Genomic DNA, 27,298 nt, shown 5'->3' on the forward strand with positions numbered 1-27,298 from the left:
GCCCCCCAGGCCAGGTGGCGCTCTACGGGAGGGGCGTGGTCATATTGCTGGCGTCACGTGGGGGTGGAGTCTGCGGGTCCCGTGGCGGAAGCCCGGGAGGGTGTAGGGACTCAGCCTGAACCTGGCGCGTGGGGGAGGGGGCTCGCAGGAGTCGGCATAGGGAGGGTCCCCCAACTCCGTGCCCTCGGATTGCTGCATGATCCCACCATCCTCCGCACGCGAAACTGAGTCACGGCGGGGCATGCGTGGGTAGGGGGCCGGGAGCCTTATTCACACAGGGATCGGGAGTCCCATTCCCACCCAGGTCCACCGCTGCACCACCCCCCCACCCCGCCCCACACACACACCCTGCGGTTGTGAGTCAGCGGCCGGCCGCGCCCCCTCGGCCCACTTCCTCCTCACCTTCCCTGGGCGGGCGGGGGTGGGGGGCAACGAGAGAGGTGGGCCCCCTCCCCACCCATCCCCCTCCTCGGCGAGAGAGGTGGATCACCCCTTAGTGACCCCTCATAAATTGGGGGAGGAGGGAGACCTTGGCGGGGGGGCGTCCCGAAGGTAGGATTTAAGGGAGAAAATCTATGCTTGACCCGAGGGCCCTCCTCGCCCCCAAATTGAGTAGAATGTAAAGAAATGAAAAAAAGTCGATGAGGAGAGTGAGAAGAAATTGTGCCCCCACTGATATTCATTCCCCTAAGAATTTCCATCGTGGGAGAGAACTCAGGATCAAGGAAGGATCCCTTCCCCTCTATCAAGCTTCCCCTCTAATTTGGGGGTGACCCCCAGAGTGCATCGCTGTGCAAAAACGTTGGGGAAGAGGGAAATAGCGGAAGTCGAAGGTTCCGCGTTGCCCTTTTAAGCGCCCTCCACCAACACCCCCCCGCCAAACCCCACCGCCTTAAGGTGTCCGCGGCCCCTTTAAGGCGCAGGGCATTGTGGGTGCGGGGAGTGGAATTTTGGAACGAAATGTAGCAAAGAGAAGTACAGTAGTAAGAGTAACATTGTAGCTGCCGCCGGCTGAGGGGGCGCGCCGGGGAGGGGACGCCGCACCCTCTTTCTGCCGCACGGAGCCCCCGAGCAGAACCCCAGAGGGAAGAGGCGCCCGAGGACCCGCCCCGGCCCTGTCCACGTTCCTCCGCAGGAAGCCGGACTCTATGGGGCGGGACCCTGGGGGAGACTGAACAGAACCTAGAACCAGCGCTGAACCTCTGAACCCCGAGCCGGGGGCGCCCCGGGAGCACCTAGCCCGTGGGCGCTCCGCCCGCCCGCCGAGCAGCCATGAGGTGAGCCTCCAACTGCCTCCAGACCGTTCCCTGGCCGGCGCGGGCTCCTGCCGCCCTGCCTTTGTCCCCTCCTCCCCCCAGCTTGGTCCCGCTTGGAATTTGGGGACTGGGCACTGGGAGCCTCGGATTTGAGGCCGAGCCCCCTTGGACGAGCTCCAAACACTGACCACTTCCCCTTGACTCTCAAGGCTCTGAGTGGTGCCGTGAGATTCTCCTGGGAACCCTTAGGTTTGGGGGCGCTCCGAGGACTCCCGAAATTTTTAAGACTTTTCAGAGAACCTCCAAGTTGGCAAATAATCCCTGCAGAGAGGCTAGGGGTTAGGCGGGACTCAGACTGCCCCCAAATCTCAACGTGGCCCTGAGAGGGATTATGGGGGGCCGGTTTGGGAGTCCCCTGGGACCTGGAAGAGAGATTGAAACGTAGAGCTTGGTTTTCGGGGTCCCCCATACATGGCGCTGGAAATTCTTCCCACGAGGGACTTTGATCATTAACTTCGGGGGTACTTAACCCCTAAATTTGGGCGGTTCATCCCCCTGTGAAGGAGGTTGAAGTGGACGGATCCAGGGACCCAGACGCAGCCTGGAGGGTCTGGTTGGGACTCCAGTTCCTCGCCGCTCCCCACCCACAATGTGCTTAAAACAGGCTGTGCCTAGGAGGGAGCGAGCGCTCTGTGCTGAGGGCGCCTCCCCAGCCCTGGCCCGAAGGGCGGCCCCTCTCCCCCACCTGCGCGGCCCTCGAGAGGGAGGGGGCGCAGCAGCTGGGGGAAGGGGGGCCTTTGTCTAACTGACTCACCTGTCGAGACAGCTGGTGTGTGTGTGGGGGGGGCGGGCTGAGAGCGCCGTGGGCCGGCTGCTTTCCCCACCACGGCGCCTCCCCCTTCTCTCAACACCGCCCCCCCCTTCCCTAGCCGTCCGGAGTTGTGCCGTTGGAGGAGGGGGCGTTGGAAAGCCTCAAGGTCATAGCCCTCTCCCCCTGGGACTCAGCCTTCCCAGAGAGTTCCAGCTATCTTCCCAGGAATTTAATCCTGGCTGGGGGGCCCAAGGGACCCAGGGATTTTGTTTTTCCCGGAGCCTCCCTCCAAACTCCTGGGCTTACCTGAGGGCGGGGCCGGTGCGGACTGGGGGACCCGACTGGCCCTCCCCCTCACTCTCCCATCCCCCCCGGCCCCCCATAATCTCTCCCTTGAGGCCTGAGCCTGACAATACTATCTCCCTTCCTCTACTCTCTCAGAGACTTCCTGCTCCAAAGCCCCCAGCTTGAGGGGGAGGCCCCTGGGGGGCCGCTGGGGATTAACCCCCTGGGGCCCACATCCTCTCTCATCCGCCGCATTCCCAGCCCTTTGACATCTGGGTGGCATTCCTTTTTGTGGTCATTAGAGAATCCCCCCCTCCCACATTTGTTCCTTCTGCTGAAAAGGGATTGTTGGAAAATTTGGAGCGATGGGGGCACCCACAGACACCCACAAGACTTCCTGCCTACCCTTTCCCCCATTATAGCAACACCTCTAAAAGGTCTGCCCGGCAGAGAGGGCAGTTTTGGAGTCAGGCCCTCTTCCTTCACCTTCTTCCCTGGGGACTCTCCTCTCCCACTGCCCCCAGCCCCGCCCCTTGTGCCCCCCCCCTCGCGTTTCCGGTCCCAGGCACGGTGGAAGGCGGATGGCGGATGTCCGAGTTAGTGCTGCCTCACTCACTGAGACCGTAAAAGGGCAGGAGCAATGTCTGGGCCAGCCTCCCGCCCCCGCCTCCCCCAGTCCCAGAGGCCCTGGCCCTCCCACAAGGCCCCCTGCTACTGCGAGCCATGACCAAACCTCCTATATCTCCTGGGGGGTGGGCAGAAGTTAGCTGATGCCTGTCCCACCAGAGGATTACTCCCATCTCCTAAAGGGTCTTCTGCTGATGGCCACACTGGCCTTCTTGGGCTGTGCCCCTTCTCCCAGGACAGCTAGGATTCAAAAAGACCCACAGCCCTGTCTAGGGGCTGCTGGGGAAACTGAGGGAGGCTCAAAGAGAGAAAGGCCTGGCCCAAGATCCCTCAGAAATTTCTAAGTAGTGTTGAGGGATGGGAGGGCACTGGGATCCTCTGATTTCTGGCTGGTTAGGCTGGAGACGGTCTTGGGGACAGTTGGAAGAGAGGCTGTTAAGATGGAAAATTACAGTTTTTTTTTTCTCAGTTTGACAAATATTTGTTGAGTGTCTGCTGTGTCCGGGACTCTGTGCTGGAATTCTGGGAAGGGGGGCAGAGGTCTGAGACTCTTAGGGCAGAGGAGCCTCTAGAAGAATTTGGTTCATTTATTATTGTTTTTCATAATGAGAGATCATTTGATCAAGCAACTCCTTTGTGCCAGGCACTGTACCAGGTGTCATTCAAATTAATCCTCACGGCAATTCTAAGAGATTGATACTGTTATGATCGTCCCCCCTTTCCCAGATGGGAAAATTGAGGCACAGGGGAATTAAACAGATTACCTATTAAAGTCAGTTTGGAAGTAGGCAAGTCTGAATATGAACCCAGGCCTCTTTCCAGACTATTATACTCTTAAAGAAAAGCAAAATCAAACCTTTAGTGGCCTTAGAAAAAAACAAGCAACCTGCTTTTACTGTACAAACACTGAAGATAATGTTGATAAGCAAGAAGGAACCCAGTTACCTTCCTGTTCACTTATGGGGAACTGAGGCCTGTCAAGAAGGAGGGACTAAAGTGAACCCATACAAGCCCCACAAACCCTAAACCTGTGTTTCTATGCAGGATTGCTTCAAAGATTCGTAGTTTGGAAAGGCTGTGTATGCCTGGGTCTTTGTGGGGTGGATTACAATTTAAGGGGCTATCAGATGAAGGGGTAGAAGGAAGGACAAACCTCTCAACGGGAAAGTTTCAGTAAACCAAAGTGACTGTGCTTGATTGCCTCCCGTGATGAGAAGCTCTCTCCTTCCTGTATTGCTTCTCGGCTCCCTTATATGTTGTGTGTGTGCTTAGTCACTCGAGTCTGACTCTTTGTGATCCTTTGGACTGTAGCCCGCCAGGCTTCTCTGTCCATGGGATTCTCCAGGCAAGAATATTGGAGTGGGTTGCCATTTCCTTCTCCAGGGGATCTTCCCAATCCAGGGATCAAACCCACACTTCCTGTGACTCCTGCATTGCAGGCAGATTCTTTACTCTCTGAGCCATCAGGAAACTCTCCCTTTTGGTCCTGTGTCAAATTCCAGGTCCTGCGCTTAAGGGTTTTCTTATCTCTTTCAATCCTTACCAAACCCCAGTGAGTTATGGTTTCCAGGGCTGGAAAGTGAGGCTCAGAAAGGTGAAGCCATGCAGCAAGGGGGTGACTTCAATCCTCCTTTACTGACCACATACTGGAGATTTCCAGAATGGGAGGGCTTGTGGGAGAGTTCTGGGCTGACTGAGGATTCAGGCTGTCTCATGTCAAATTGAGGCTGTGAGACCCCAGTGTCGAGTTGAAAGTGTTAGTTGCTCAAGTTGTGTCTGACTCTTTGCAACCCCATGGAGCCCGCCAGACTCCTCTTTCATGGGATTTCCCAGGCAGGAATACTGGAGTGGGTAGCCATGCCCTTCTCCAGGGGATCTTCCCAACCCAGGGATCAAACCTGTGTCTCCTGCATTGCAGGCAGATTCTTTACCGTCTGAGCCACCAGGGAAGCCCCCAGAGACCACTGGAATTAAGCAGACCTCATTTGCATTTCACTCCTGGCTTCCTGGCTGTGAGATTTTTCCGATCTAGCTTTTTGTCTGGTTTATAGGTGGTGTTTTTTTTTTTTTTCTGTACTTAAGTAATGAATTAATTTTTTATAGGTAATACCAGCCCATGGTAAAACAAAGCAAAAAGAAAAGACATAATCAAGCAACTCAAGTGGGTAAACAGTGCGAACTGTCCATTTCCTGCCTCCCTCGTCAGACCCCCAGTGCCCCAGTGCCTCAGAGGCGAGCAAGGGAGGCTAGTCCCCTGAGAAGCAACCTCTGCTTTTCACCACTCTGGGTACAGAGGTATTTATAGCCTCCCCACCTTTTTTTTTTTTAAAAAACCTCTCACACCACTTTATACCTTGCCTTAAAAAAAAAAAAAAAAATCAGCTTAGCTGTTTCCTCATCTTTAAATGAGGTTAAGAACATTGGGGGTGGGGAAGATCAGGACTTGGGTTCAAATATGAGCCCCTCTGCTTGTTTGCTGTGTGACCTGGGATGACTGTCTTCATCCCTCTGTGGCCACAGTCCCTTGTCTGGAAAAAGGGTGTGCACTGAGGTCACTGCCAGGTTCACTGTGGCAGCTGGAGCTCAGTACCTGCAACGGTGTCTGGGACATAGACTAACCAATACATGTCAGCTGCTGTTAAAAAAAACTTTCCTTTTTCTTATAGATGGCTAATTTAACAACTCCTGGATACCTGCTCGGTTCTAGGCACGAGTCTAGGTTCTGAGAACACAGTAGTGAACAGAAAGGACAAAAATCCCTGCCCTTGTGGTCCTGACATTTTGGTGGGGGAGACAGATAGGGCCCTGTCAGGCAGGAATTGGGTGTTATGAAACATGGTTCATGCAGTGAGAGCGTTTCCTGGTAGGGTAGTCAGGGAGGGCTTCTCGGAAGAGGTGATGGCTAAGCAGAGACCCGAAGGAGGTGAAAATCCAGGTTGAGGGAGAACGAGAGCACAGCCCGGAGGTGGGAATGTGTCTGGCATGTTGAAGTGGGGGCTAGAATGGCTGGTGGGGCCAGTCAAGGGGAGATCAGAGATCATACAGATCACGAAGGCCCCAGAGAGAACTTGGCCAGCATAAAAATTCTGCTGGGAGCCGCCAGGGGAGCTTCCAAGAAGAGGAGAGACACAATCTGACTTGTGTTTTAACAGGATCCTTTTGCTGGAATGGGGACACCGTGGCTTGGAGAGGGACAAGACCAGTCCGGGGTCACTCAGCAAATAGCCAGGGCTCAGGCTAGTCCAGAGACTGAGCAGGCAGGGGCTCTTGGAGAGAGCAAAGTGCAGCCAGGGTGGGGTAGCAACAAAGGCCCTGGGCACCTGGCCAGAGTCTGCTCTGGGTGTGGGTGGCAGGTGTGGGCGAGGCCTTAACCCTGCCCTGCCAGGGGCAGTGGAAGCCAGAAACAGCCCCTGAGGCTGCGCTTGTCTAGAACCAGCACCTGGTGTGTGGGTAGGGCCCACACAGTCCACGGTGGTGAAGACAGTGGACTGGGGAGCCAGGTGGCCTGGGTGCAGATCCTCACTCTGCTAGCTACTCGCTGTGTGACCATGGGTGAGTCATGCGACCTCTCTGTGCCACTGTTTGCAGTCCTTGCAGAATGAGGATGAAATAGCCCGCCTAGAAGAGCTGCAGTGAAATAAAATGAGAGACTCTGGAGAAAGGGCTGGGTTGAAGTGCCTGAGGAGAAGGAGGCCCCCTGAGTATGTAAACCTGGGGGCTTAGCTCCCTGGCCTGAGAACTCAGATCTGGGTCCGAGGGGGCTCTCCCTGCCTTGTCGTTTATAGGGTCCCTGTCACGCTCCAGCCCGTAGCCCTGGTAGAGACAGAGCCTTTGGGGGGTATAATTTCTCTCCCCGGAAACCTCTGACCACCAACTTCCTCTTTTCAGGAAAAAGTCCGGTGGGGGTTGGGGCCGGGCAGGGACTAGTGCTTCCCCCTGGTTTGTGGGTGACCTTGGCCAAGTCACTTCCCGTCTGGAAGCCTGAGTTTCCCCACTGAGAGAGGAGGGCATTGAACCTTCCCAGAAGGACTGGTGGGGGGTGGAGGAGGGCCCCTTGGTGCCTGTTCAGAGCGCCCGGGGAAGGGATGCTGACAGTTACTCAGCACTCATGCCAGGCCCCACGCCAAGCACTCCACATGCCCAGACTCATTTACTTCACCCACTGCCCTGGGAGGTGGGGTCTGTCATTTCCCAAGTTTGCGGGCAAAGAAGATGACTTCTGTGGGAAGGTTGCTCGCCTGAGTCACATGGAGTAGGTGGCCCAGCAGGGATTTGAACCTATGTCTGGATCAGATCCTGAACCCTGAGCCAGTTTACTGAGACCCCCACCCCAGGGCTAAGTCAGATGTCACCTCCAGGAAGTCTTCTCTGATCCAGAGGCAGGGGCAGGCCCTTCTTCTGGGCAACCCCAGACCTGGTCTTGGATTATCACCATGTGCGGACAGGACAGTCCCTTGCGATGCTCTCCTGCCCTGGAGGGTGGGGCCGGGGCTGTCTGGGTCACTGCCTGACACAGAGCAGGGAGTGTCTGCTGATGGCTGTTGGCGCCAGGGGGTGGGGGAGGGTGGGTGGCGCCGGATGGATGGGGTGGGCAGCAGGAAGGGGAAGAGCTGGGATCTCGGCATCGGTCCCCAACTTGCTGCAAGCCTCACCCTTCACCTCCCTGAGCCTCGGCTTCCTCCTCCACAGTGGGGAGTAGGGGCGGGCAGGCCCAAGCCTCCCGACAGAGACAGGGAAACTGAGGCTCCAAGGGCGTCGGGCAGGGGCTTGTTCCCAGTGCTGCCCAGGACACCTGCTCTGTCCCTTTCATTTGCTTCTCCCGGGCCCCCCTCTTCCAGCTCTCACACCACATCTCTGCCTGTCTGTCCATCTCTGTCCTTCTCCATCGGCCTCTTTCTCTGCTCTCTGCCTTTGCATCTCTTCTCCCCATTACTCCTTTCAGTCCGTCTCCCCTGTACCAATCTGACCCCCTTTCTTACCTCTCTCTCCCCATCATCAGTCTGTATGTTTTTGTCTCTTCCAGCCGGTCTGACTCTTCCTCTTCCTGTCTTTTGCTCCCCGTTTGACTGTCTGTCTCTTTCCTTGTCTGTCTCACATCCCCCAGCTTGTCTATTTGTCTGTCTCTCCCAGTCTGTCTTTCGCCGTCCCACCTGTCTTTTTCTCCTCCGGTCTCCCTATCTGGGTCTCTCTGAGGGCCCATCCTCAGCCCTCTCTCTCGGTCTGTCTTCCTCTTCCTCTCCGTGGGTCCCTCTTCCTGGCACACTGTCTTTGTGTCTCCGAATCTCCCAGGGGGACGAAAAGGTGACCAGCCCCTGGGGGAGGATGCCAGGCTCCCCACAGCTAACTGGCCTCTCTCCCTTTCCCCCGCCCACCTCTCTGCAGCGAGACGGTTGTGTGCACCAGCCGGGCCACGGTGATGCTCTACGATGACAGCAACAAGCGCTGGCTGCCCGCCGGCACGGGCCCGCAGGCCTTCAGCCGCGTCCAGATCTATCACAACCCCACCGCCAACTCCTTCCGGGTGGTCGGCCGCAAGATGCTGCCGGACCAGCAGGTGAGGCTCCCCTCCTCCTCGCCCCCTCTGCCTGTGGTACCTCACCATCCCTCACCCACTTCTCCCCCACAACTCCCGCCAGGTGGTCATCAACTGTGCCATCGTCCGGGGTGTCAAGTATAACCAGGCCACCCCCAACTTCCACCAGTGGCGCGACGCCCGGCAGGTCTGGGGCCTCAACTTTGGCAGCAAGGAAGATGCCACGCAGTTTGCCAACGGCATGGCCAGCGCCCTAGAGGCCTTGGAAGGTTAGAGACAGCCGGCGGAGGGGACCATTGAGCCCTGCCGTGGGGCCTGGGGCCGCCCCTTTACCACTTGGCCTCAGTTTACGCATCTGAAAACAGGGCTCATTCACTGCTGCTATGGAGAGTTACTGGGCTGGCCAAAAAGCTCATTCAGGTTTTTCCGATGTTACGGAGAAACCCAAATGGATTTTTTTGGCCAACCCAGTTTTGTGGGCTCCTCTTTGCCCTGAGTGCACCCACATGTAAAATGCATGGTTCCTAAAAGCCCATTTTGCTCCACAAATTTTTACACTTGCACACTTCTGTGTGACCGCCTCCCAGATCAAGATAGAAATATTTCAGGCCTCCGGGAGGTTTCTTGTGCCCTTTCTCCAGGTAACCATTAGATGGACTGACGTCATTGTCAGTCACATTGTCAGCCACAATGTTGAGAAAAAACTTCCAGTTGGTATTTCTTAAACTGGAATGTGCCCGCGAGTCATCTAGGAAAAAATGCAGATTCTGAATCAGGTAGGTGGGCCAAGGCCGGAGCCTCTGTGCTTCCAACAAGCTCCCTGATGGATGCCAAAGTTTACCAGTCCATAAAGAGCGCTTTGAGGAGCAAAGGTTTTAGGTGATGGCTGTGCATTTAGGTTTGCCAGTCATCAAATGGTGGAGGCATTTGCTTCCAGGAGCAACTTCAGTGGCAGTCTGAAGCACAGGAAACACACGGGGGCCAGAGGCCTGGGGGAGGGTGAGGAGGGGGCGGTCAGCCTCTTCTGAGCTCTCAGGTGGGGGGTCTGAGCAGCTGTGACTGTGCGTCAAGAGCCTGGATTCTGGAATCTGCCTGAATTCAAGTCTTGTCCCTGCAGATTCCCATCTGCAGGTCTTGGGGCGGATGACCCCCTTCTCTGGGGCTTCGCTGTCCTGCCTGTGATCTGGGTACCCTTCCACCACCTGACTGTCAGCTCAGTCAGGGGAAGCGGGTGCCAACCCTCCTCACAGGGTACCCGGGGGCCCCTTGGGAGCGTGCCAAGGGGTGGGGCTGGCTTCCGTGTGACTCACTAGCCTTTACTCTCACTTGCAGGAGGTGGGCCCCCGCCCCCACCACCACCTGCAGCGCCTCCCACCTGGTCTGCCCAGAATGGCCCCTCCCCAGAGGAGATGGAGCAGCAGAAAAGGTGGGGCCAGTCCCTGGGTGGGGAACCTTCCCCTGGCCAGAGTTCTAGGTGGTTCCAGAACCCCTGACGCCTAGAGTTCACACCTCTCCAACTTTCGATTTTCAGAATGTTCCAACTCCCAGGGGACTAGAAATCCACATCTTTAAGAACCACCCTTCCCCACTTGGAGTCTGAAAAACTGATGCCCAGAGTTACAGAACCTTCTGACCCTTCAAATCCCAGTCCCCTGGACTCCCAGAGTCCAGAACTGGGTTGTTTAAAGGATCTTGGGCATTTTGTGATTCTTGATGGTCTGATGACTAGATAGCTCACATCCTGGTCTCGCCCTGTCCCTGCCCTTACCACCCCACCCCCCAGCCCTCTCCTGGGCCCGTGGGGGATAGAGGACATGAGTGGGGCTTAGGAACCAGCCCTGCCGGGACACCTCTGAGGGGCGATCTGGGCGGTTGCTGGCTATCTGGGGGCCCTGAGTGATAGCCACTCACCCTCCCTCCCCAGGCAGCAGCAGTCAGAGCTCATGGAGCGAGAGCGCAGAGCCTCCAACGCAGGTGATTGCCCAATTGGCCTCGGGGGTCAGGGGACCACCCCAGAGGAGGGGGTGGGCCAGCCGGACAATAAAGAATGAAGCTTCTCGCTTAGCACCCCTCCTGTTTTGTGTTTCTTACAGGAGGCCCGCCTGCTCCCCCAGCTGGGGGACCACCACCGCCCCCGGGACCTCCCCCTCCTCCGGGTCCACCCCCACCCCCTGGTCTCTCCTCCTCAGGGGTCTCGGCCGCCTCACAGGGAGCAGGGGGAGGCCCACCCCCGGCACCCCCTCTCCCCACAGCACAAGGTCCCAGTGGTGGAGGGACTGGGGCCCCCAGCCTGGCCTCAGCCATTGCCGGCGCCAAACTCAGGAAAGTTAGCAAGGTGAGGGGCAGGTGCAGTGGGTATGGGGTGACGGGTCTGGTATAATAATGGAAAGAGGCCAGAGTTGCCTGGGAGCCTCACAGGAGGGCTGGGAGGCCTGCCCGTAAGCCCCCTCTTCTCTGTAATTTCTCCAGCAGGAGGAGGCTTCAGCGGGGCCCGTGGCCCCCAAAGCTGAGAGCAGTCGAAGCACAGGCGGGGGCCTCATGGAAGAGATGAACGCCATGCTGGCCCGGAGGTGAGCCTAAGCCCAGAGCTTTCAATGGTTGCAGAAAGCTCTCAAAACAAACCCCTCAGCCCAGCAGTTATCACGGCTGGGATTCCAGTTCAGTAGGACCAGGTGTGAGGAGGGCTCGGATTCCTGGTTAGTTTGTTTCTTTGGGTGAAAGTTCATCCTTTGATAGCTAGGTTTGAGATATAATGATGGGGACTGCATTCTCCTGAGATGGCTGAGGTTTGCAACCCCCTAGGTAGCCTCTGGAATGTTCTGGAACCCAGAATTCTAGGACCTTAGGTGACCCCACCTCAGAAGCTGGGGACTCTGCCCTGAGAATTTTGTGATTCCCAAATGCAGGAATCCTAAACCCCCCACCCCAATTCGCGAACAGTTCCCTCTTTAACTTCTAAAAATGTGCTTAGCCTTGACGAATTCCAGAAGTCTGCACCCTAGGACCCACTTTTCCAGAACTCTGGGGAAGGGAACTGTTGAGTAGCTGAGAGAGGACTGGAGCCATCTGTTTTTGCCTTTCTCTCTCACAGAAGGAAAGCCACGCAAGTTGGGGAGAAACCTGCCAAGGATGAATCTGCCAATGTGAGTTAGGGACCCTTCCTGCCTCATACACCTTAGGATGTACCATTAGAGTAGGAATATTGGGGTGGGGGCTGTGCTAGGGATTGGCTGTATTTGAAGGTGGAGGAAGAAAAGGAGCAGAATGGCCATGTCTGGTTCGTGACAGTTTTATTTCTCACCAGCAGGAGGAGTCAGACGCCAGAGTCCCAGCCCACAGTGGTGAGTGAGAGCCCAGTCTAGTCACAGGAATTACGAGTTCCAGGATGCCGTCTTCTCATATATAACACACCTTCATGGGAGAGTCTGTACAGATAATTCTGTGGATTGTAGTCTCCTGAGATGGTTCTTTGAATGGGGGCAGATGAGGCTCGGGAAGAAAGGCTGAGGCAGGGCATTCCTTGTTTCTGACCTTTTTGACTTATTGTCTGTCCCCCAGAATCTGTGCGGAGACCCTGGGAGAAGAACAGCACAACCTTGCCAAGGTGGGCCATCAATACTGGGGCCCCACCCCCAGAAAGAGTCGGACTTGTTTGCCAAATTTGTAGGGAGGAACACAGTGTGACCCCTGGAATGGGAGGCAGGGGAGGCAGACCCTCTCTCTAACCTCGTTTCTGCCCCACACCACACCACCTCTCCCAGGATGAAGTCGTCTTCTTCAGCAACCACTTCCGAGGCCCACCCCCCTACGCCTAGCTCCAGTGACGAGTCAGACCTGGAGAGGGTGAAACAGGTAGGGGAGGGGACTGGGGGTGAAGCTCAGGGGATGGAAAAGAGATCTGGGTCTAGACTCTGCCACTGACCTGCTATGTGATTCTAGAAAAGGCCTTGGAACCCTCAGCTTCCCAGTCTGAGAACTGGAGAAATTGGGTCGTGTCAGGGATGACAGACCCCATAACCGCCTTGTCCAATGCCCATGACAGACCTTACTAATCTATCACTGCACTCATTCCTGATGAGTATCCAGAATCCTTTTCAGCACACTGGTCGCAGACATTTATCACCACCCGCAGTTGGCAGGAGACTGGAATGTCTTATTTGCCAGCCCTGGTACTGGATGTTCTCCAGTACTTTTCTCTCTGGCTCAGAGGATCCAGAATTCTCCCCTAGAAATCTCAGTCACTTTGTGGCCTGGCCAGTGATGTCATGCTGTGTGTGGGATACGGGTCTTGACCCTCCTTCCTCTGGCCCCTCAGTCATTAATAAGAAACGGGGGATTCACTTCTGTAAGTCCAGGTACTCTTCCTCATTGGTTGTATCCCCATTATTTTCAGGAGCTTCTGGAAGAGGTGAGGAAGGAATTGCAGAAAGTGAAAGAGGAAATAATTGAAGGTGAGGTGTTTCTTTTTCTTTTTAAACATTTATTTATTTTGGAGGCATGGTGTCCCTTGACAAGCCCTTGTTTTGGAAGGGAGAAGGGGAAGAGGCTCTGCCCCTGACCTCTGCCCACTGTTTCCTTCCAGCCTTTGTCCAGGAGCTGAGGAAGCGGGGTGCCCCCTGACCACAGGGCCCCAGAAAATCCAGTTTCTCCTTTCCGCACACCCCCTCCGCCTGTCACCCTGCTTTCCCTGCCTCGACTTGACTTGGAATTGGCTGAAGACTACACAGGAATGCATCTTCCCCACTCCCTATGTCACTTGGAAAATTCCAAGGGGGTGTGGCTTCCCCAGCACCACGCCCACACCCATATTGGCTGCTGATTGGATGGGGAAGCCCCCACCCTTTGTTCCCTTTGGTCCTTCCCCTCTGCCATCCCCTTGGGGCTGGTTCCTCTGCTGGGGATGTACCAAGTAACCCCACAGTAAGGGGGAGGGAAGGAGGGAATTTCACATTCCCTTGTAGATTCACTTTAACGCTTAATGCCTTTGAAGTTTTGTTTTTTAAGAAAAAAAAAGTATATATATATATATATTTAGGTTTGTGGGGGGGAGGAAATTTTTTTTTCTCTTTGGTTTTGATAAAATGGGGTGTGGGAGTTTTTAAATGCTGTGCCCCTGGCTTGTCCCATTTGGGACAGCTGTGTGAGGAGGGTTGTCCCACCAGGCTGGGGGTGACTCCCCCTACCCCAGGGACCTCCCTCCCTTCCCTCTGGCTCCTTCCCCTTTTCTATGAGGAATTAAGATGCTGTAACTTTTTGGAACCTCAGTTTTTTGGTTTTTTATTTGGGTAGGTTTTGGGGTCCAGGCCATTTTTACCCCCTGGGGAGAAACAAGATAAGGGGGAAAGGAATAGGAGAGGAAACCTCTCCTCTTACCTTCACCTTTAGCTTCTTGGAAATGGGCCCCTGCGGAATAAATCTGCCAGTTTTTATAAATGCTAAGATTTCTGGAGTCATTTGAATGGCTGCTCTCATGAGGATGGTCGTGTCCCTCCCTCCCCCAGTAATCCACCTTCCCTCACCTTCCTCCTTCCCACCCGAACCTGCTCCTCTGCCCCGTCTTGGCCTCCTGGTGCCCCTCAACAGGCAGCTTCCTTACTCCTTTCCACCCAGCCCTAGAGAAAGCCAAGGGCATCCCTCATTGAACGTCTGCCCTTGGGCCAGACCCTTTGGTTCTCCTGGACCTTGGTGTTTTGGTCTGGGAAAGGGCTCAAAGGATGACTCAGGCCTTCTCCCACTGGGAACCCTTTGAGGTTCTAATTTTAGGGAGCCTTGTACCCATTTGGCAGATGTACATCATGGTTCTCAAGACACTTTCTTAAGATGACATTTTTCCTCCCAGAGCTCCTTTAATTATTACAATATTTACAGTCTCAAAAAAAAAAAAGTAGAATTCAGGAATCAGCTGTCATACATACCCCTTCAGTGGTTCATTAGGTGGGCAGGGGGTAGGTGAGGTAGGTAACTGCCTGGTGGAATTATTCCATTCTGTTGGAGGTAGGGAACTTCAGGGCTGAGAGGCAGACTTCACTGGAGGAAGACTTTGCATGAAGGTGAGGGGTGGTAACTGAGTGTCCAGTTCAAAGGCAGAAAGTAAGGGGGAATCCCTGAGTACTCGGAAGAGCAGATTTGGATGGAGGGAAGGCGGGGGGATCCACTTAAAGAGGGGAGGACCCCAGTCAGGATACCAATGGTGGACTAAATACAGGAGACACAGAGTGACTCAGAAGAGCTAATGCATGCCAAGATCCATCCTATTCCTAACCCCCTAAAAGAGTGAGGTAGATGGAAGGTCATGGGGTCAGGAAGTCCATCACAGGTTTCTGTATTTCCACTACAATGTTCTGTACCAGTGAAGAAGGGGGGAAAAGGTAGATGGGGGTCCCAGGAAGAGGACCACTCCTCAGGTAGGTTGAAGATGTGAGTGATAAAATGAGAGATGGTGTAGTGGTGGGTGGGTGGGGTCCAATGAAGACACGGCCTCTCCATTCCAAAGTGCTAAACCAGTGGAGTAGGGGTGGGGGGTTGGGCTGGAACGTTTCACCAGTGGATGGGGGAGTCCCAGTAGAAGGTACCCCTCACCGGGCAGGTTAGTAGGGAGGTGACCAAAAGCCTGGTTGGATCAACCCTTGTCCAGAATCCCGACTGCCCCTAAAGGGGCCTGGTGGTATTAGCTGGGCGGGATCAGGGAGGGACAGTGTGGACAGACATGGCAGCCCAGACATCAGTCCTGTCCGAGACCTGGGTCTGGCGGCCCCTCATCCTCTGGTGTGGGCTCTGCCTGGGGCGCCTGTGGCAGGTCCTGGATGCAGAGCTGGGCGCGCAGGTCTCGCATCTGTGCCTGCAGCTCCTCCAGGGCGGCCGGCGGCGGCGCCGCCTGCACCTGCGCCTGCAGGGCCTCCAGCACCAGCGCCAGGTGGTCCACCTCGTCCCGCATCGCGTCCCAGGCGGCGAGCTGCTCCCCCTCCTTGCGACGCTGTTGCGTCTTTTGTCGCGAGTACTCCAGCACCAGGCAGCCGCAGGCCACCACGAAGATGGTGGCCTCGCCCAGCAGCTCGGCACCCAGCTCCGCGGCCGCCTCCTCATTCAGTGGCTTGATGGTTTCCGCATTGAAGCCCATGAGGCGCATCTTGGCCCGCATCTCGACCCAGTGGTACACTACAGGGGAAGAGAAGGGTCGGGGATCTTGGCTGGGACCGCAAGCCCTGCCCCTCGACGCTCGGTGTCCCTGTCGGAGCAGTGGGGACGCAGCGGCCAGAATCGCGAGCGCTAGTGGGAAATGGGCGCCTTAACCAAGACCACTGGGCCTCTCAGTTACCTGGCGAGAAGTGGTCTTGGGGGCTTTATTTTGAAAACATCTAGAAGGTTCTGGTGAACTACTGCAGATGAGAACTGCTGCCCTGGAGAGGAGGTCCAGGGTGTGGGGCTGCATCTCTAGAGGGAGGTGAGTGGTCACAAGCCCAGGGTAGGTGTAAACCTTGCTCCTGCCCCACCCCCAACCCACCAGCCAGGCTCCTTCCCTCTCCCCAAAGGTGGAGCTGATGGTGATGCACTCCGTCCTGAAGTGAGTTCACTGTGGGGTTTGGGGCTTTGTACGGAACTCAGGGCTGGGACTCCTGCTCTAATGCCAACTTCCTTATCTGATCACTTGTGTGAACAAGGGTTATCACCATTGTCCTCGTTTGTCAATGCAAGAGTGTCCTAGAGTTGATATTTAAGCCTGAATCCCTGCAGTAATAATTAATATTCATTCATTGATACAAGAAATGATGGGAAAAATAAGGTTCCTTGGGCTCATGAAGGGATGAATTTCTGAAAACATTTATACTTGACTCTTTCCAACCATCCTCCACAGCGATCAGGCTGACCTAATAATTTTGTTGTTGTTGTTTTTTTTCCTTTAAGTTAGAAAAAAAACATACACATGGGTGGGGGGGGGATCATTTAGATTACACAGAAGTGGGTAAGTTGCAAGACAAAAGTCCATCTTTTCACCTCCAGTTTTGGTCCTCCTAGTCCTCAAAGGTTAACCACCTTTTCTTCTTTTTTTTTGGTCATACTCGGTGACTTGCAGGATCTTAGTTTTCTGACCAGGCATTGAACCCAGGCCACATCAATGACAGCATGGAATCCCAATCATCTGACCACCAGGGGACTCCAAAGGTTGACCGCTTTTGATCTTTTTCTGTTGACATTTGTTAAGCAAAACATGATAAGGACCAGCCGTAAAGAAAAAGTTTGACATACTGGAATGCTCTGAAATTACAAACTTTCATTCCTCAAAAGACCCCAGAGGGCAATTCCCCGGCAATCGAGTAGTTAAGACTCCATGCATCCAATGCCTTGGGCCCTGGTCTGATCCCTGGTGGGGGAACTAAGTTTCCACGTGCTGACCCAATGTGACCAAAAAAGGGGCAGGGGGGAGACACCAGCAAGAGAAAGAAAAGGCACGTTCCAGACTGGGAGAAGCCATTTGCACCACGCCTATCTGACAAAAAACTCCGATTCAGGATATGCAAAGACCTCCTGGGGATCAATAGAGGATGTCAGACCAGTCAATAGAAAAAGACTTGAATCACCTAAGAGGAGAAGAACTAAATGGCCACTCTGTGTGTGTGTGTGTTAGACTCTCAACCATGACTCTTTGAGACCCCATGGACTGTATTCCTCCAGGCTCCTCTGTCCCTGGGATTTCCCAGGCAGAATACTGAAGTGGGTTGCCATTCCCTTCTCCAGGGAATCTTCCTGACCCAGGGATCGAACCCAGGTCTCTTGCATTGCAGGCAGATTTTTTACCATATGAGCCACTAGGGAAGCCCACTAGACAAGTTAAAAAAAAATGCTGCCCTCTATTACACATCAGGAAAATACTAATTAAAATCACAAAGAGAAAGCACTGTACACCCACCCACCAGAAGAGCTGAAATGAAAACCACACATCCTGAAGTGAAGTGAAACTCACTCAGTCGTGTCCAACTCTTTGGGACCCCATGGACTATATTGCCCATGGAATTCTCCAGGCCAGAATACTGGAGTGGGTAACCTTTCCCTTCTCCAGGGAATCGTCCCAACCCAGGGATCTAACCCAGGTCTCCTGTATTGCAGACGGATTCTTTACCAACTGAGCTATGAGGGAAGCCTCTTTCCACACATCCTAAGTGCTGCCAAAGACAAACTGCAGTCAGACCTGGAGGAAGTCATTGAGGACACCCACCCACTCTGGCAGCTGTTTGACAGTGACTACTAAATTTAGCATCCAATCCTGATAAACCAGCAATTCCGCTCCTGGGTGGACACCCACCAAAACCTGTCACATGTTCTCCGAAAGACACGTCCCTGCATGTTCATCTCAGTGCTATGAATAAAGGACCCGAGACAACTTGAATGCCCACCCATAATAGCAGGATTGGTTTTTTTTAAAAAAATGTACACAGTGAAACACTCAACAGCAGTGAGAACAAGTGGACCATGACAACATACAGCAAACTGAATAGTGTCAAGTGAAAGAGGCCACACAAGCGTACATTGCTGTGTGATTTCGTTTATGTAACATCCCCCAAGAGGCAACCTCAACCCACAGAGTCACAAGTCAGGAGAGTGGTTACCCTTAGCGGGCTTAGTGACTGGAAAGGGGGCATGGTAGGCTTTCTAGGGGGCTGGTTATGTTCTGTTTCCTATTCTTTCTGTGAGTTTATCAAACTGGACACTTAGGATTTGTACACTTTGCTTTAGGTACATTACAATCCAGTTAAAATTTTTCATAACCCAAATGAACCAGTGTTGTCCACCCACCTTCCTGGTCTCTCCCAAGTGGGTTTCACTCGCAACATCTAGAGAGGCCAGAGGAATGCCACCGTCCGGTGCCCTGCCCTTCATCAGTCTGTTCCTCCCTGTTGCCTGTGGGCGATCAGACTTGGCCTTGGCCACCTGTCAGATGAGCCTGAGATATCAAAGTTCAAGGTGCCCTGACTGCCTATTTAATCCTCTTCCAGTTGGGAAATTGTACGGGCCCCTCCCAAGAGGAATCCCAGTCTTATGATGTCCTCCAGGCTTCTGCCTGCGTGCAGGGAGCAGGGAACAGGGTTGTGGTGGAACCATGAATTCTCTACTCTCCCTGGGGTCTGTTAGAAGGCAAAATGGATTCAGAAGCCAGGCCTGAGAAATTCCAGTCCCCCACTCAAAATGGGAGGGGAAGGGGTATGACTATGGCTTGTGTTAAAGGGACTCAAAGACACATTCCTTTCTTTCTTTTTTTTAAACATTTGTAATTTTATTATTTTTTTCAAACTTTAAACTTTTTATTTTGTATTGGAGCATAGCTGATTAACAATGGTGTGATAGTTTCAAGTGAACAGGGAAGGGACTCAGCCATACATGGATACACATGCATCCATTCTCCTCCATAACCTCCTTCTATCCAGGCTGGCACAAAACATTGAGTAGAGTTCCCTGTGCTATACAGTAGGTCCGTGTTGGTTATCCATTTTGAATATAGCAGAAGACATTCGTTTCCTATTTAAAAAACAAAATTTGTTGAGCTGTTAAGGCAGGTTTTTTTTTTTTTTTTCTTTTGGCCAAGCAGCATGTGGGATCTTAGTTCCCCGACCTGGCATCTAAAATGTGTCCCCTGCACTGGAAACACAGAGTCTTAACCACTGGGTCACCTGGGAAGTCCCCAAGAGACTCTTTATAATATAATTTTATTATATGATTTGAACCACAAGTTTTAAAAATATTCAAATTCCACAAGTCAATTGCCTCCACAAACCTAGACAGTTCCTTAAAGGTAAAGGCTCTAAAAGGAATCTCAGCTTGAAATTGCGGAGGATTTTATGTCACCATCTATAAACGCAGCTATGGTTATCAAGCACAGTAGTTAAAACAAAACAAAAAATGGTGAAATCACTCACGTTTGCTTCCCTAGAAGTGTCTTATATTCCCAGGCATATTTTTGCCAACTTACCAACACTTCAGAGTTATTTCACTACTAATAAATAAATCTCATAATTTGCAAAGGAGCTTTATATATTTCAACACACAAGAATCTCCCAAGCATAACACGGAGAGAAGAAATGCAAGTTCCAACAGATACAAATAGTGTGATAAAAACAAGAATGTGCACTGACTGTGGACACACACATGTTTAGGAAAAGTAAAATCTCACGTGGAATAATACTCAGCAACTTCAGGGAAGATGACGGAGGAAGTAGGGAGAAAAGAGGCTTTTTAACTTTATCTCCTAAAAAAGGGGGGGAACCCCCAAAGCAAGTAGGGCAAAATGTTCATCTCCATTAATTCTAAGTGGTAGGTACATGGGTGTTTGTTGCATTATTTTCTCTATGTCTGCAATATGTAACGATTAAAAGTAAAAGATTACAGACTTCCCTGGTGCTCCAGTGGCTAAGACTCTGAGCTCCCAGTGCAAGGGCTAGGGTTCGATCCCAGTCAGGGAACTAGAGCCCGAATGCTGTAACTAAGATCTGCTGTGGCCAAATAAATAAATAAAAATATATTAAAAGTAAAAGATTATTTCAAAAAATAACATATATATATGTATATATATATATATGTGTGTGTGTATATATATATATATAAACATTTTCAATTTGGGGGCAGGGGAAGAGACTTTGATGAATGCACAGTGATAGAAATCAGGTCACTGGTTCCCTGAAGGCAGGGGTGGCCAGAGGGATGGACTGAAAAAAAAAACACAAGGAAATCTGGAGGATGATGGAAATATTTTTAACGGAGGTGATTTCATGGCAAATACCCATGATAAAACCCATCACAGTGAACACTTAAAATAAGCACAGTTTATTGCATGTAAGTTATACCTCAAAAATGTTGTTAAATAAAAAAGGAATTTTACATTTTATACAATTATGAAAGTGAGAAGGCAAGCCATAGACTGGGAGAAAATATTTGCAAGTCATATATTTGATGAAGGACTTGTTCCAGAACACATAACGAGCTCGTAAAACTCAATAATAGGAAGATAAATAACCCAGCTAAAATGGGGGAAAGATTTGAACAGACACTTCACCAAACATGATATGCAAACTGTTAATAAGCAAGTGAAAAGATGCTCAATACATTAGTCAGCAGAGAAATACAAATCAAACCCACATGAGATTCTATTTCACACACACTTTGTTGTTTTTCAGTCACTTAGTCGTGTCTGACTCTTTGCGACTCTATGGACTGCAGCACGCCAGGCTTCCCTGTCCTTCACCATCTCCAGGACTTTGCTCAAACTTATGTCCATTGAGTCGATGATGTCATCTAACCATCTCATTCTCTGTCACCCCTTTCTCCTCCTGCCTTCAATCTTTCCCAGCATCAGGATCTTTTCCAATGAGTTGGGTCTTTGTATCAGGTGGCCAAAGTGTTGGAGTTTCAGCTTCAGCATCAGTCCTTCCAATGAATATTCAGGACTGACTTCCTTTAGGATTGACTAGTTGGATCTCCTTGCTGTCCAAGGGACTCTCAAGAGTCTTCTTTAACACCACAGTTTGAAAGCATCAATTCTTCGGCGTTCAGCCTTCTTTATGGTCCAACTCTCACATCCAAACATGACTACTGGAGAAATCATAGCTTTGACTACATGGACATTTATTGGCAAAGTGATGTCTCTGCTTCTTGCTTTTTAATATACTGTCTAGGTTTGTCATAGCTTTTCTTCCAAGAAGCAAGCATCTTTAATTTTGCAGTCACTATTCAAAGTGATTTTGGAGCCCAAGAAAATAAAATCTGTCACTGTTTCCATTGTTTCCCCATCTACTTGCCATGAAGTGATGGGACCAGATGCCATGATCTTAGTTTTCTGAATATTGAGTTTTAAGCCAGCTTTTTCATTCTCCTCTTTCACCTTCATCAAGAGGCTCTTTAGTTCCTCTTTGCTTTCTGTCATAAGGGTGGTGTCATCTGCATATCTGAGGTTATTGATATTTCTCCCGGCAATCTTGATTCAAGCTTGTGCTTCATCCAGCCTGGCATTTTGCATGATGCACTCTGCATACAAGTTAAATAAGCAGGGTGATAATATATACAGCCTTGACATACTCCTTTCCCAATTTTCAACGAGTCTGCCGTTCCATGTCCGGTTCTAACTGTTGCTTCTTGACCTGCATACAGGTTTCTCAGGAGGCAGATAGGGTGGTCTGGTATTCCCATCTCTTTCAGAATTTTCCACAGTTTATTGTGATCCACAGTCAAAGGCTTTAGCATAGTCAATGAAGCAGAAGGAGATGTTTTTCTGGAATTCCATTGCTTTCTCTATGATGCCAATTTGGATGTTGGCAATTTGATCTCTGGTGCTGAAACTAAAACCTGACTCAGCCAAAAAAAAAAAAAGACTGTACAATGGTCTCATATGGAATTGGAGGGGAGGGGGGATGCTCTGGAGTCAGGGCAGGCCAGCCCCAGACCTGTTCTATGACTGTCCTAGCCAGCAGGGCACCCTCAGCTACCGCTTCTACCCCTCCCACTCCCGGAGCTACCCTCACTGCAAGAAGAATCCGCCTCCAATGCAGGGCACTTCGGTTCAATAAATGGATTCAAAGATTCCACATGCTTCAGGACAACTAAGTCCGCTCATCACAACTACTGAGCCCACTTGCTGCAACTACTGGAGCCTGGCACCCAGAGCCGGCACTTGGCACCAAGAAAAGCCATTGGCTCACGCACTGCCAAGAAGAGTAGCCCCTGCTCTCAGCAACTAGAGATTGCACACAGCAATGAAGACCCTGTACAGCCAAAAATAATACATTTTTTAAAAACTCATCAAATTGATACACACTATAAGTAGAGATATTTTATAGATATAGAAAAAATATTGTAAGTCAATTATACTTCAATACAATTTAAAAATTTTAAACCCATCAAATTTTATACTTTATATACATGCATTGTATTGTGTGTCACTTATACCTCAATAAAGGTGCTTTGACAAAAATATCCACGGGAAGGCAGGGTAAGAACTTACTTAGAAACAGAGAGGAAGGACTGAAGAGTTTGTGGCGGGAGAAGGGGTGCAGAGTGGGTGGTGTGTGGCTGAGAATTGCTGCTTTTTATGAGGAGCCTTAGAAAATGCTTATTTATTTTTTTTAAAGATTTAATTGATCAATTTTTTTTTTTTTTTGGCTGCCCTGGGTTTTTCTTTGCTGTGCAGCGGCTTTCTGCAGCGGCGGCAAGCAGGGACTGCTCTCTAGTTGTGGTGTGCGGGCTTCTCACTGAGGGGGCTGCTCTCCTTGCAGAGCACGGGCTTTAGAGGTGCCGGCTTCAGTAGTTGCTGCACCTGCTTGGTTGCTCCTGGGCATGTGGGTTCTTCCCAGAGCAGGGATCGAACCGTGTCCCGTGGATCGGCAGGCAGATTCTTAACCACTGGACCACCAGGGAAGCCCCAGGAATGTTTATTCTTTAAATTGAGAATTAAAAAAATAAACGTTTAGTGTAATTGTACTACAGAGCGACTGAACTGTGTAATTACACACACGCGTTGGCACAGACACAATATTCATGGGACCTGAGAACCGCAGCGCCTATCCTCACCCCCCTGCTCTGATTGGTCGCCAGGTCTGACGTATCTATCACAGTCTCTGCCCCTTGGCGCCCCCTGCAGCTCCCCACCAAGAAGCGATCATCCCAGAAAGGAAAAACGCAATGTTAAGCCACAGCCCTCTCCTGCAGAAAACCCTACTACAGTGGTCTCTACTTGCTCACAGAAAATGTCCTGACTCCTTAAAATGGCCACAAGGCCCAATGGGATTTTTTTTAATTTATTTTTTATTTTTAATTGTTTAAAAAATTCTGGCAGCACCTAGAAGCTTGTGAGATCTTAGTTCTCCAACCAGGGATCAAACCCTGCTTTGGGAGCACAGAGTCTTAACCACGGGATTGTTGGGGAAGTTATTTCTCTTTTTTTCACCCAGGTGTTATTCTTAAGAAGAATCTTCTTATTGTTTAATCACTAAGTCCTGTAGGACTCTGCAACACCATGGACTGTAGATTGCCAGGCTCCTCTGTTCGTGGGATTTCCCGGGCAAGAATACTGGAGTGGGTTGCCATTTCCTTCTCCAGGGGTTCCTCTCTACCCAGGGATCGAACCCGCATCTTCTGTATTGGCAGGTGGGTTCACTGGCATGCACAAAGATTCAGTCCAAGGTCCCTGTGGACACCTTTCTGCCTAGCGTGGCTGTTTGGGAAGGTCCTTCCCTCCCAGTCACCAAGGTGTCCTGATACTGCCTCTCAGATCAAGTAGAAGTGGAGCTGCTGTTTGGTGTGTGTGACAAGTCCATCTTCTAAGCTTAAAGCTGTTTGGTGTGTGACATGTCCATCTTCCAAGCTTAAAACTCAAAGCTCATGGGAAACTTAGAAGAACAGAGTGGCAGACTCTGGGGTACCTTATACGCTGTCTCTTGGAGGGGTCCCTGCAAGACTGAGCCCCAGGTACAGAAGTAACCTGCTCACTAACATATCCTATAAAGACTTCCTGCCTTTTCTGTCTCACCTCCCTCTCCAGGCACCCCTTGTACCTACCCTTCTAAGAGTCAAAGAATAATAGTCATTTATTATTCCCATAATTACTTTCTTTTTTTTTTTTTAACAGCAGAAAGTCAATCATTTCCAAAGATCATTTTGATTAAAGCCAAATTTCTTTTTCAACAAATATAATCTACAAGATAAATTATATCCCGATTGGGTTATTGCTATAAATCTATTCAAATCAGGAAAACCCGTCATATTTAAAGCTCTCCAAGTAATTTTGGCACAAGTCAAATCTTAAAAGTTTTTTAAGTCCCTGAGCTCTTTAAAAGGCTAGCTTGCCTTCGGCCTCTTCCCCAGCTACCTTCCCCTACAATGCCTTGCAACCTGCCCGAGTCTCTCATTAACTGTAAGTCCAGGCTTAAGAATACAGCCTTTCTAACCGACCCTGCTCTGCAGAAAGCATGTCGCTTCTCTGGCTTGAAGAATCCAGTTGGATTCTGGAGGTGGAAGCATCAGATGGGGGTAGATCTCCTGCCTCCTTATTAGTATTTCTAAAACTGCCTACAGCGTTCAGGGTTTTAACGTCTCCAGGGCTTTATGCCTCAGATGCTCATCCAAACACTGGATGGCAAAGAGGTCGATGTCCGGGTCGAATTTGTTGGCAAACAAATGGTGCACGCGCAACATCCAGTTCAAGTCACCAGCTCCGAAAACGCACACGGAGCGCACGTGGACGCCGCCGCACGGCGGGTAGGGGGCGCCCTTGGAAACGTCTCCTTCAAAGTACTGCCATTTAACAAACCTGGCAATCGCCTGCATGTCAGACGTGTCGTACTTATGGCTTAAGGACAGTGACCCTGGGACTTCGGGGATCCTCTGAATAGTGGCCCAGAGATACTCGTCAGGGCTGTATGTGTCTTTGGCCCACTCCATAAACTTTTGGATATTTTGGTTCTGGAGCACATACTCCACATATTCCCTACTGACCACAAAATAGGCACTTTCCGAAAACAGAGGTGTTTCAAGAGGTGGATGTATTTTGTCAGTTCCTGTGTTGGTCAGCTTTCCATTCACGACTTCATAATGCTTTTTCCACCTTTCTTTTTTATGGGATGGCATTCTCTCCGTTTCTAGGTTGTTCTCACCCATCAACAACTTGAGCTTCCTGACAATTTCCAGGTTGGTTTTAATAGGAAAATCCATTCCGCAGAGATTTATCAGGTACTTCCAGTCTGCATTCATCCTGGAGAGGTCCTGCATGCAGTTAAGGTCAGCCTGAACCCGGCTCCAGGACGCATACACCACGCTCTCCAGCTGACTGGCGACAAAGACATTACTGAAGCAGGATGCCATGCCCACAGCTGCAGCCAAAAACGATTCCTCTGATTTTGTGTCCACGTGAATACAATAGAAATTCTGAGGCATGTAGATGGCCCTCAGGAGCCTGTCAAGCATTTCAATTTTGTGATGAACCACTATAGAATATGCTGTTGGAAACTCCGCCTCTTCTTTACTAAGTGGTTCTATAATATATTTGCGCTTCTTGATGAAAGAAGCACAATCACCAGTCATGTTTATGTAGTCATAGTTTGTCCATTGAGTGCGCTTCTTAAATTTCACTGTTAGAGTCTCAAGCTTCACCTTCTGGATTTCATCTACATCACCCTGTAGAATTTTGGTGCAATTAATATTACTACTAGGATTCTCTTCAAACAGCTCCAAATGTCCAAAATTTACAAATTCAGGCTTTTGATGAATTCTTAAAACAGTGAATGTGACCAGCGAAAAAGCAAGAAATAAGAAGTAGTATTTAGTGGGATAAGAAAAAAGTTTCCTCCTCCACAACTTCCTCAGCATTTCAACAACTGGGGACTTGGCTTTATTAAGGGTAGTCTTTCAGGCTTCAAGCAGTACTGATTTCCTCTCTGTCGTGGTGTGGAGATTTGTCAGTTTGCATTTATCAAAAGTGCAAAGGCATCTTGAAATGGACGATAGCACATTTAAAATCAAGAAAAGTCAGGATGAATTAGTTCTCCGATTCCAGGTAACATCCTGTGCCCATGTAGAGTGCTTCTTATGCAGTCAGGTTTCTTAAATGTACCAGGCATCCAGCAGTGGTGTTATGTCCCATGAGTCATCAGCAGGAATGAGAAGTGCTCTCTTTGCCCAGCTTCCTTCAACATGTTAAAATCCAGCTCCACCTCTTGCACGCGGCCCCTTTTCTGAACCACAGTGATTGCTGTCTTCTTTGAAATCCAGTATCATTCACTATTTAGTTCCTGTAGATCTGTAGTGTATTTTTTTTTCTGGCCAAACCAAGCAACATGTGGCGATCTTTGCTTCCATCCATAATTACTTTCTGAAGAGGTAAAGATGCATTTCTCTTGCATCTCCTGCATTGGCAGGTGGATTCTTTACCACTGAGCCACCAGGGAAAATCATGTATATCTTGCCACAATTTAAAAAGAAAAGGTAACCTGATAATGAGAAATTGGTTTAGGTACTGCTCTATTTCACCCCCAAGTGGTCAACACCAACTGGGTGTGCTGCAATATGACCTGGATGATGATCACCCAGAGTTAGTGCAGACCCCATATGGTATGGGCTCATCCCAGGAGACTGCCCTACTCCAGACCTCAACCACAAGTGGGGTTCCCAAGCCAGATGCACTTCTGACCGACTGGTTACAAATTCGGGGTGACCACAATTCTCTCAGGTTCAAAACTGTCTAGAATAACTCGTAGATGCCCTAAAAACATTATAAACATACTTGCAATTACCGTTTCATTATAAAGGACGCACAGAGAGTTTAGGAGAGCTTCCTGCTCTCTCCCTGAGAATCAGAACAGGAATCAGGTTGCCACCCAGGAAGCACTGTTCCATCAGGAATGATGAACTCTTCCACCAAGTGATTAAACTTGGCGGTCTCAATATGGCTAGTTTAAAGTCACAACCCTCTGGGGGTCTGAGGTGGGGGGAGATAAATTAGGAGTTTGGGATTCACACAAACACACTACTATATATAAAATAGGTAAATAAGAAGGGCCTACTTTACAACACAGAGAACTCTACTCTGTATCTATAATGGAAAAGAACCTGAAAAAAATTACATGTGTATAATTGAATACATATGTATAATTTAACACAATGTGCTAAATTAACTACATACTCCGATAAAATAAAAACAAAATCACAACGCTGTATATCTTCTATCTACACCTTATACATAGGTCTTTCTGGTGACCAGCCTGGTTTGAGTAATCTCATTAGCATAACAGATACACACCCAACCTTTAGGAATTT

At 50.6% G+C, this 27,298-nt stretch overlaps 3 protein-coding genes across 5 annotated transcripts; 1 reads left to right on the forward strand and 2 right to left on the reverse strand.

The window, feature by feature from the left end:
- The first annotated feature begins 924 nt into the window (after positions 1-924).
- LOC122420260 (vasodilator stimulated phosphoprotein) lies at positions 925-13,951 on the forward strand. Of its 3 annotated transcripts, none has more exons than XM_043435188.1 (13): positions 925-1,277; positions 8,362-8,533; positions 8,616-8,781; positions 9,845-9,938; positions 10,437-10,486; positions 10,606-10,847; positions 10,982-11,082; positions 11,604-11,655; positions 11,820-11,853; positions 12,071-12,116; positions 12,274-12,364; positions 12,906-12,963; positions 13,095-13,951. In XM_043435188.1, the coding sequence occupies exons 1-13, from the start codon at positions 1,273-1,275 to the stop codon at positions 13,130-13,132; spliced, it is 1,149 nt and encodes a 382-aa protein (XP_043291123.1). In that variant the 5' UTR covers positions 925-1,272; the 3' UTR covers positions 13,133-13,951. The 3 variants fall into 3 exon arrangements, with proteins under 3 accessions (XP_043291123.1, XP_043291124.1, XP_043291122.1); XM_043435189.1 differs by having other exon boundaries at positions 10,985-11,082; positions 11,817-11,853; XM_043435187.1 differs by having other exon boundaries at positions 927-1,277; positions 11,817-11,853.
- Positions 13,952-14,190: 239 nt separating this feature from the next.
- On the reverse strand, positions 14,191-17,905 carry LOC122421256 (optic atrophy 3 protein homolog). The gene is made up of 2 exons (XM_043437126.1): positions 17,902-17,905; positions 14,191-15,778 (listed from the first exon to the last, which is right to left on the reverse strand). The coding sequence occupies exons 1-2, from the start codon at positions 17,903-17,905 to the stop codon at positions 15,234-15,236; spliced, it is 549 nt and encodes a 182-aa protein (XP_043293061.1). The 3' UTR covers positions 14,191-15,233.
- A 6,210-nt stretch (positions 17,906-24,115) lies between these two features.
- Positions 24,116-26,355, reverse strand: LOC122420261 (beta-1,3-galactosyl-O-glycosyl-glycoprotein beta-1,6-N-acetylglucosaminyltransferase-like). Its single transcript, XM_043435190.1, has one exon. The coding sequence runs from the start codon at positions 25,850-25,852 to the stop codon at positions 24,566-24,568; it is 1,287 nt and encodes a 428-aa protein (XP_043291125.1). The 5' UTR covers positions 25,853-26,355; the 3' UTR covers positions 24,116-24,565.
- Between the last annotated feature and the right edge of the window lie 943 nt (positions 26,356-27,298).

The sequence above is a fragment of the Cervus canadensis genome, chromosome 18 (assembly GCF_019320065.1).
Source record: "Cervus canadensis isolate Bull #8, Minnesota chromosome 18, ASM1932006v1, whole genome shotgun sequence".
Lineage (NCBI taxonomy): Eukaryota > Metazoa > Chordata > Mammalia > Artiodactyla > Cervidae > Cervus > Cervus canadensis.

Bases quoted from the DNA above. Each gene is read 5' to 3' on its own strand.
- LOC122420260 (XM_043435187.1), top strand. The intron at 8,534-8,615 runs GTGAGGCTCCCC...AACTCCCGCCAG, and splicing joins AGATGCTGCCGGACCAGCAG to GTGGTCATCAACTGTGCCAT. The intron at 8,782-9,844 runs GTTAGAGACAGC...TCTCACTTGCAG, and splicing joins CGCCCTAGAGGCCTTGGAAG to GAGGTGGGCCCCCGCCCCCA.
- LOC122420261 (XM_043435190.1), bottom strand. From the start codon at position 25,852: ATGCTGAGGAAGTTGTGGAGGAGGAAACTTTTTTCTTATCCCACTAAA.